The sequence below is a fragment of the Halyomorpha halys genome, unplaced genomic scaffold (assembly GCF_000696795.3).
Source record: "Halyomorpha halys isolate HHAL.00 unplaced genomic scaffold, Hhal_1.1 Scaffold7.1, whole genome shotgun sequence".
In the NCBI taxonomy this organism is placed as follows: Eukaryota; Metazoa; Arthropoda; class Insecta; order Hemiptera; family Pentatomidae; genus Halyomorpha; species Halyomorpha halys.
In genome coordinates, this window is record NW_027110368.1 from 948,957 (window position 1) to 959,621 (window position 10,665).

Consider the following 10,665-nt stretch of genomic DNA (forward strand, 5'->3'; position numbering starts at 1 on the left):
TTTTTCATTAGCCCATCAATAATTTGAATTTATTAATAGTACGGAGCTGTCTTAGAATAGTCTGAATCCGATTATCCATAGGTCTTTGGTGTGACAATTATTCTTCATGTGCATGTTCCAAGAGATACTCTATCCAGCGTTAGTCGGTTTTTAAGTCTATCGTCCTCTGTTGGTATTATTTCGTAACTTCCTCCTGTATTCTCAGTTTCGATAAAATTTGAGGCAGAAAAATGCAATAATGATCAAGGTATATACTTATGATCAAACATTCCAGTTCTTTTAAGTTTCTATGGTGGACAGGCTTACTCCTCAGAGTGCTACCCATTGGACCAGTATCCACAGAGAGGCGCTCTCTCTGATTGAGGGCACTCAGAGAGGCAGTGGCATGAACTGTAATTGACAGAACCTGGGATGGATGATATATCAGCCAGGATCCAGAGCCAATAAATCACTCTACTCTCGGCTATTTGTTAGTCTTTTTATATCTCTGCGTTTCATCTCTCCATTTCTGCATTTTTCACTTCTTCAATCCTTCACATCTTTCTTCACCTCAACATCCATATTGAATATTTATCGATATATCCTCACTGATTATCGAAGAATTGATTAGTCTAACTAAAGGATTCCCGTTTTTTTTTTTAAACTGTATATTTAATGCATTGAATTGAAATATTAATTTTAAGAAATAATTACATTAAATAATAAAATTATTCCCCAAAAATATCCAATTTTATTTTTTAAAATATATTTTTAGTGTGGTGCACATCACGCAATTTCACATACCCTCTTGGAAGGTGAAAATTTCAAAGCATAAATCTAAATTTATCTATTACTATGAAAATTCATGAAAATAACAGTGTAAAATGGTTAATTATTTCAAATAAATAAATTTAAAGGTGCTTTCGAGAAATATTTTTTGAAAATTAGGCACTTAAGTCCTGTTGAACTATTTAAATACGGATAGACCTAGTTGATTTCAAAGATCAATAAGTTTTACATTCATTTACCGAGTTTAATCAGAATCGTTTTAGAGGAAATTGAAAAAAAAAAATCTACAAAATCGACTCACACAAATCACAGCAGCACTTTTGTTTAGTCGATAATATCGAAAATGTTAGTGTGAAATCCTAGTCTTACATCTACATTAAATGTGCAATCACAGTTCGTTACGAGGTTTTGGTTTTGAGCCTAGGCTGTTCACACAGACCATTTTGCAAGATTTGGTTAAAAAATATGTTCCGTTTGAATTAGAAATTCTGCACGACCGCAATACTTTCCCATATTATATATTCCATATATAACAAAAAAAAAATTAAAAATCCAGTAAGATATAAAAGGAATAGAATATCATGTTTGTGGTTTCCCTCAACCAATAGAGCGATTTTCTAGAAAGTTTAGATACCTATTTCTAAACTCGGCTTTGTAATGAATAGAAGAAAAAAAAAATCGGTTGAAGTAAAAATTCCTGAATCTAAATTTTAGGAACAAAGATTTGGTCTATGTTATGAAAATCCTTCCTCCTATTAATTCTTAAATTAAAAATGATTAGTTTTAATTTGATTTTTAAAAATCGTTTATCTCCTTTAATGACTATTTTTTTTTTAATTTCAAGATATTTATTTTTAAAAATAATTGGTTAATGAGATTAAAAGTTATCTGATTCGTGTTTCACGGTGAATAACTACTATTCGAGAGGCTTTCTTTTGAAATTTGTTTAATAAGTAAGTAATAAAAATATATATTTTAATTCTATAATATACAATTATTATAATTTATATTTCTTTAAAAAATATCTAATGGTTTTTATCATGTTATATTAAATACACAGGAAATTAGTTATTATATTCCTTTGAGATTCATATTTTTGTTTAAAAACTTCTTTAAATCAACTATGTTTACATTTCGCACTTAATGCTCTAGGTTTTCAAGCTGCTCTGCTTTTTAGAATATTTGGCGGTATTTAAGTATAACATAAGCACATTTTTGTTTAAAAATCTATTTAATTGATTATGTTTTGTCTTTTTAGTTCTTTTATTTCTCTTTTGCGTCAGTGAATTCTATATTCCGGAATTATATCTATAATTATGCATATTCATTTTAATTTTAATGTATATTTTATTTATAAATTAAGAAGTAAATTAGTTAAGACGTAAAACATATAAAAATATGAAATTTCTTGATTATTTGTTTTAATGTCAACAACTTTGAATTATTCCTAACGCAAAAAAAAATAAAATAAAAAATAAAATACATATATATAAAATTCAATACAATTAGTATGCGATAACATAAATAAATTCAAATACTATCGGCAACGTTTTAATAATAGGTTAATACTGTAAAATAGCATTATAAGTAGATCGTTATATTGTTTACTAGAACCAATTGAACTACTATAAGTCTTAATTTTAATTTTTTTTTAAGTATTGGTGAATTGGATGAAAATGCAACTGAGGTACAAAATATGCTTTTCAGTTACCCTTAACAAAAGAAGGGTGTCTGATACTTTTGACTTTAAGTGCCATTCTAAGAAGTACGATTATCTTTTCATAGAAGAAAAGAAAAATAGCGGAAAAAAATCAAAAACCTTTTTAAATTATAGTAAACTAGTAAAATAAGTCTATAAAAGTTATAAAGTTAAAACTTTTTATTTTATGTAATAGAATAACTAAAAATGTCAGTCCCAAATACATAATTTTCAGTTAGATGTTCCTCCTTCTCCAGTAATTTCCACGAGATTTGGCTAATTATACGTTTTGAATTCCTTGAAACTAGCTCCCAGATGATTTCTACCATAAACATAGATATGGCCTGGATGGAGCGTGATGAGCAAGTACTACTAAACCACCGGTTTCTCGAACCATTTCTGAAAAAAGTTATGAGGGAAACGTTTTTGAAAAAAAGGTACTAATTGGTACATTTTCGCCAGGCGGCATACTTAACCTCAGTTGGCGCCGAAAGGGTATTCAACTGCTACAAATCAGCGATAGTTACTGTCGAATATGTATAATCTTTTGTTGCAGAAACAAAATCATAAACAATTCAATTTTTGTTTTATTAATTATATTTTCTATCTTTCAACGAACCTCTTTTATCTAGCAAAAATAATATTTACTTTTATCTAAGCTCCTTTATACTGTTAACGTGATTTCAGACATCTGGGCCGTGGATAATATCTTAATAATATTGTACTTATCTCTGGCCGTATCTTCAGTCAAGTATACTTCCCCAAAACGTTTCAGGAAATGGAATTGTTTTAGTTATCCCCCCGCCTATGATGACAGCCTGAGGAAGAGGTACCATAACACACTGACCCTTTGAGAATTATCGAGAACGACGGGAAGGAGGAGGCGAGCGAGGCTAGAAGGCCAAGGTTTTTTGCCTCGACCCTCGGCCATGTCATCTTTATAAATAATTCAGGATTGGACGAGAGGAGGAGGGCGGAGGACCCGGTGAAAAAGAATGGAACAGGATTCCGAAGGGGGGATTATAGCTCCCGTCCCCCCGTTTGTCTTAGCGGCATCACAACAAGTTTTTCTCTCCTCATTTGACCGGTTCTAGGGCTCCCTCTTGAAGGCTGGGGGACCTTCTTTTTGACAAATACCGTCTTAAAAACATTTAATGCCAATTATTGTCCCTGTTTGCTTAGGCTGCCCCGCTCATTCTAAGAACACCCTCCCCATCTCCACAGAAAAAACTACGGATCTCTAATGGACATTTGGGAACATAAGAGTCTTCTAAAATAACTAACATACATTAATTCGTTAATTATGTTATATGAATATAATTGAGATAATTCATTAGATGGTTTTGTAATAACATTTCGTTGTTATATTTTTGTTGATAAGATGATAAAAACGATATTCTTTTTCCACCTATGAAATATTAGAATCGATATTGTTCTTGATATCAAATAAATTTAGAATTAATATGATTTGTTTAACAATTGGAAAATATCATAATTATAATAACTGTTGTAACATAATTGTTTTCTGTTTCAGACGGGAGATGCGGTGGGACGGCGAAGACGAGCCATGATCCTTGTTCTCCTACTAGTAGGGGCGGCGGCGGCGGAGTACGGGGCCCAGATGCAGTCCCGGGCTGTGGAGACCCGAGTCCAGTTCGAGGTCCCAGAAGGCAGGCCCAAGGGCACCATCGTTGCGACCATTCCGACCAAACCCGGCTTCACCTACCGCTTCAATGAGCCGCCCCGGGAGTTCACACTCAACGGCACCACTGGAGAGATTAGGACTACCACCGTGCTCGATCGAGAGGCTCTCCAGAACGACCGCTTCGATCTCGTTGTCCTCTCTAGCCAACCTACCTACCCCATCGAAGTAAGGATAGTTGTAGTCGATATTAACGACAATTCGCCCGAATTTCCAGAACCTAGTATAGCTGTATCCTTCTCCGAGAGTTCTGTAGCGGGAACAAGGGTACTACTCGACTCCGCCACCGACCTAGACTCAGGGCAGAATGGGGTTTCTGACGATTATAGAATAGTAGCAGGAAATGTCAAGGACAAATTCCGGTTGGAAGTTACAGCCAATCCCAGCGGAGAAACAAGTTACCTTCATTTGCAAACGACAGGGGATCTGGATCGAGAAGAAAGATCACATTACCAACTTAATATTTCAGCTAGAGATGGAGGAACTCCGACCCGCTATGGATACCTTCAAGTGAATGTTACTATATTAGATGTAAACGATAATCCACCAATATTCGACCATAGTGATTACAACGTATCCCTCAATGAAAGTGTAGTCCCCGGAACAAGAGTATTACAGGTCATGGCGACAGACAACGACATAGGAGATAATGCAAAAATCACATACTACCTTTCGGAGACGGAAAGAAAATTCACAGTGGACCCGGAAACAGGTGTCATAACTACAGCTGAGCCACTCGACTGCCCTCAACAGAATTGCCTACCTTCACCGAGGTTCGGGGGCGGTTGTCCGAAGAGTTGTGTGTTCACAGTGTACGCAAGGGATCATGGATCGCCGCGTCAGGACGGAAGGACGTATGTGACAGTGAATCTAGTCGACGCAAATGATCATGATCCCATAATTAAATTTAGATATTTTCACTCTGCGAAAGTAGATTACGCTACAGTCGATGAAAACGCGGTTAACGGCTCAGTAGTAGCAGCAGTTTCTGTTATGGACCCAGATGAAGGCCTTAATGGAGAAACTAGGGTGGAAATAAAAGCAGGAAATGAACTCAATCATTTTAGTTTAGAATACAGCGAAACTTTTCATATTGTAAGGGTGAATGGAGTATTAGATAGAGAACACATAAACAAATATAATCTGACAATAGTTGCAACAGATAAAGGCACTCCACCGAGAACAGCTACTGCATTTTTAATTATCCACGTAAATGATGTTAACGATCACGAACCCGTTTTTGAAAAGACTGAATATTCAGCAATCCTGAGTGAGCTAGCACCACCAGGTACATATGTAGCTGGAATCACGGCCACAGACGAAGACACAGGTGTCAACGCTCAAATATATTACGCTTTTGTTTCAGGGAATGATCACCTTTGGTTTGAAATGGATACTAATTCTGGATTAATTACTACACGAGCACCTTTAGACAGAGAAGTGCAGGGAACAGTTGAACTAAAAATATCTGCACGCGATGGAGGACCAAATCCGAAATGGGCATATACACATCTGAAAGTTATTATTTTAGATGAAAATGACGAAAAACCTAAATTCTCTCAGGAAAAATTAAATGTAACTCTATTAGAAAGTAAACCAGCAAATACATTAGTTGCAATGTTGACGGCGGTTGATCACGACCAAGGAACCAACGGAAGTGTCACATATTCCATAGATCCGGATTCAGCAATGAGATATCCAAATGTATTTAATCTCAATTCACTAACTGGGAAGCTGACCATAAATACCAAACTTGATAGAGAGTCAATTTCACATTACGAAGTCAGAGTAGTCGCCAAAGATCAAGGAAATCCACCTCAGTCTTCAACAGCCACCGTATTCCTTAGAGTTCAAGATGTCAATGATAATAGTCCAGTGTTTTACCCCCAGGAGTATTTCGAATTATTGAACGACAATCACCCTATTGGTGCATCAATACTTAGGGTTACAGCTAGCGATAAAGACGAAGGTGAAAATGCCCTTCTGAAGTTCAACATTGAATCAGGAAATGAAGGTGTATTTCAAATCGACGAAAAAACTGGCGTGATAAGTTTAAGGCAACACATAGGAAGCTTGCAACAAAGCATGTTTAAATTAAAAGTCTCGGCAAGAGACAAAGGTGAAAGGAAAGCAGTTGAGGACGCAGTCGTGGAACTAATCAGAGACACGCACGCATCCCAGCTAGAGTTCGATTATGGAACGTACACGTTTAGCATTCCAGAAGATCACGACAAGAGAGAAGCAAGAATAGGGCGTAAAGTCGGTCGTGTGCAAGTGAAACAGATGCAACCAGAGCTAAGGTACTCCATTGTCTTCGGTGACCAAGAAAGAAGTTTCAAAATCGATGAAAAAACTGGTGAAATATTTACGAAAAATAGAATAGATCGAGAGTTATTTTCAATTTATAGTTTAACAGTCATGGCCAGAGCAGGAATATCTTATGGGAAATGCACTGTTAACATAACAGTTTTAGATGAAAACGACAACGCACCTTTGTTTAAGAGACAAAAAGAACATATTACGCTACCAGAAAACGCAGCAGTTGGTCAAGAGGTATATCTTGCTATGGCGAGGGATAAGGATGCAGGCACAAATAGTCAAATCACATTCAGCTTGAGTTCGAATCCTGACGATAACTTCAGAATTGTCGATACAGGTGTCGTTTATTTGAATAAGCCGATCAGGGTTGAACCTGGAACATCACTAAGCCTCGAGATCAAAGCATCTGATTCTGGAGATCCTCCATTATCCTCGAGGCATACAGTCATCGTCACAATAGAAGATGTTAATGACCATACTCCAATATTCGATCACACATCTTACGAAACTTCACTTCTTGAATCTACATCGGTCAATGACAGGTTTTTCGCTCTTGCAGCCAGTGATGCTGATTTGGGAAGAAATGGGCTCATATCTTACCTGATTACAGAAGGCAATTCGGAAGGAAAGTTTGGGGTGTTTCCTGATGGTTATATGTATGTAAGAAGTCCATTAGACAGAGAGAAAAAAGATTATTATTCATTAACACTGATGGCGAGAGATCATGGTAAGCCACCGAGAAGTTCAATCGTTCCAGTCGTGATCCACGTTATCGATGAGAATGACAACAGACCTGAATTTACAAATGAAACTTTTAAGTTTTACATTCGTGAAAATGAACCACCTGACTCATTTGTTGGCAAGTTGACAGCAACAGATAACGACATAGGTAGAAATGCTGAGTTGACTTTCTCAATCAGTAATGCTAAGAATGACTTCGCGATCGACCCCAAAAATGGTTTTATAAAAACTCTTCATATGTTTGATAGAGAAGAATTATTAGAAAGAACAGGTCAAGATTTTATAACACTAGAGGCTACCGTATCAGATAATGGCATTTCAAGGTTGAAGGATAAAGTTAAAGTGGATATTTACGTGACTGATGTTAACGACAACCCTCCAGAATTCTTAAGGTTGCCTTACAAAGTTCAAGTATCCGAAGGATCAACAGTCGGTACTCAGTTAATCAGGGTATTTACTACGGACGCGGATGATGGTCTAAATGGTGATGTATTTTATACACTTTCGAGTGGAAATGATGAAGGTAGGTTCAGTATAGACGAAGCAACTGGCCAAATCACTATCGCAAGACAATTGGATCGAGAGACGATGTCCAGGTATCAGCTTACAGTCGTCGCACATGATGCTGCTATTACTGGTCGTTTAAGTGCAGTTACTACAGTTCTAGTCGATATTTTAGACGAAAATGACAACGCACCTGAATTCACTCAAACAGAATCTAATATCTTTGTCAAAGAGAATACGCCAGTTAACACCAAACTAATGGAGTTTCGAGCATCTGATGCAGATTCTGGTATGAACAGTGAAGTGTTCTTCTCTATTGGAGGAGGGAACAGGCGAGATACTTTCCATGTCGATGCGGCTACTGGCTCATTATATCTTCATAAAATGTTGGACTACGAAGACTTGAACATGTATGTATTGAATATAACAGCATCGGACGGTGGGAATCCGAGACTTTCAACAACCTTACTTTTCACTGTTAATGTAGAAGACTGTAACGATAATCCACCAGTGTTTACCAATACTGCTATTGTGAGGCAGATAGACGAAAGAATTTTAGAAAATACTCCAATAGTCACTGTTACAGCCGAAGACCCAGACTCAGGGACAAATGGAAACATAACGTATTCCATCATTAAACAAGAACCGGAAGATCCAAATCATCTTGAGAGATTGCATTTCCAAATAGATCCTAGGACAGGTGTGATTCGGACGTTGCTGCCTATTGATAGGGAAGAAGTGGATACGTTCAGACTGACTGTTGTTGCGACAGACCAAGCGGAACCTCCATCAGCGAGGTTATCAGCCGAAAAATTAGTCACAGTAATAGTAGAAGATGTAAATGATAATGCTCCAATATTTGTTTCTATGACAGCAGCGGTTCTGCTCCCGCCTAGATCTCATGGTCAGAGAGTGACGCAAGTACTAGCACGAGATTTAGATTCAGGAACTAATGGTCTCGTAACATACGACTTGATTAGTGGAAACACAGACATTTTCAGAGTCGACAGGAATACTGGAGTGATTTCGCTGAAACGGTCGATTCCTGATCCAGAGACCAGATACCAAATAGCAGTGAAGGCTACAGATGAAGCTGTCCAATCGGAGAGGAGGTCAATGGATGCCTACATAACAGTATTGTCAGTGGACGGAGAGGGAAGTTTGTTGTTCGAAGGGGGAGAGCTGTCCGGTGCAGTGGCAGAAAACGAACCGCCGGGTTACAGTATAGTGCGTGTGCGGGCGAGTGGAGGACCGAACGAGGAGATTGAGTTCTATGTGACTAATGTGACCAGTGAGGGGAGGCAAGGAGACCGCCTCTTCGACATAGACAAATCAGGAGTCTTGTCAACAGCCGCGGTGCTCGACAGGGAAACTGGATTCGAAGAGTACCTGGTCCAAGTCTACGCCATCGTTGTCAACTCTCCCAGGCCTAGATCTGGATCCACACAGGTAATTAACTTACATATAAACTAAACTACTTCAGTCATCAAAAGGTTTCTAAGCTATGCTACTTAGCACTAGAAAACAAATGCTCTCAAGCGTTCTCAATTGTAATGTTACTTTCGCGGTCGATTAGAATTTATGCTTCGTTAGAAAACAATGTATTTTTATAAACAGTTGCAAATTTCTATGCTAAGAAAATATCATTATCAATCTTTAACCTAATTTTAAAATCATGGAGTCCATTTTAGAATTCAAAACAATTGCAAACAAAGGGTGGAATCGTGTTTAGAGCAACCAAAAATCTCCATTCTAGAAATAAGAATGATAAAGTAAACAAATAAATAAATCAAAATTCAAGATACTCTTTACTTTGTAATTTTAATATTTTAATCGGTAATTAATTGAATCCACATCTTAAGTATATTTTCTCTAAAAAACACTTTATGGTTAGAGTAAGCACGTGGATGTTTGTTTCTAAATTTTCTTTGGAAATTACTGTTTGATCTTTTTACAGGTGAGGTAAACTCTACACTAAAAAAAAAGACAACTATACATTGACGTAAGCAATTCTTTCATCCTCTCCCCCCTCTTAGCCATTTTCCTTCGCTTAAGCGGTGAAGACACATTACAGTCAGTCTAGCTCGTTGGACATGAACACGGTTTACTACCAAGCGCGTATTAGTTGTTTTTTTTCATATTTTAAATAGTGAAAGTATATAATTTTTTGACCAAGACATTGGAGTTCACGTTCAAGAATCAGTTTTCTTTGTTATCAGTGCCTTATTATTTACATTACCTTTTAGATGATCTGCTTTATCTTCACATTTATATTTTCAAACTTTTTTTGGCAAACGAATATTTTTGGTAGATGAGGGTAAACCGCTGATCCCTACATTATCATTTGGTAAAAATTATGCATCAAATGCCGTATTTGCAGCAAAAACTAAGAAAGGTTAGAAAATATACACACGTGCAAAATTTATGTGTAAGCTGAGATGGTAAGATTCAAAACTGTAGAATTGACGTGGAATAAACCATTCCTTAATTATTTCGCGGATCACTGGTTGGGAACTACTGTTTTGGAGTGAGAAATGGAAAACACGGCGAGATGTAAAGACAGAAAAAAACGGACTAATAATCTGTAATTAAGCGTATAGCTGGCCCGCGGAGGTACGTGCGAAGAATGGTCGGACAGTTGGGGGGACGTATGAGACGGGACAGGTTTCCCAGGAGTGTTAAGGCGTCGCTCACGATCATTCCTGATGACGAGGATCCGTTCCACCGAGGTACAAAGGAGACTTCACACCTGGCCGGGTACCTGCCTGTCCGGGGTGGACTTTGCCAAAGATATCCAGGTATTGTCCCGCCCGCCTTGTAATTTATAATGACCCGCTGTGCTATACGTGGCCCTTGCCATAGGGAAGTAACACCTCTGGGTGTGTCACTAACACTAACACCTTAGGGTGTGTCACTTGCAAAGGTCCCTATT

General features: G+C 37.4%; 1 protein-coding gene and 1 long non-coding RNA gene across 2 annotated transcripts in view; one reads left to right on the forward strand and one right to left on the reverse strand.

Moving 5' to 3' along the window:
* The window catches only part of LOC136796043 (uncharacterized), a 273,628-nt gene that overhangs the window by 113,027 nt on the left and 149,936 nt on the right, over nt 1-10,665 (reverse strand). The gene's annotated exons all lie outside the window — the stretch shown is intronic.
* ft (cadherin-related tumor suppressor fat) overlaps nt 1-10,665 on the forward strand; it is a gene marked incomplete in the record, with an annotated part of 431,831 nt that overhangs the window by 70,564 nt on the left and 350,602 nt on the right. The window contains 1 exon segment of the mRNA XM_067048526.1: nt 4,002-9,182. Within this exon segment, the coding sequence (XP_066904627.1) occupies nt 4,035-9,182 (5,148 nt within the window).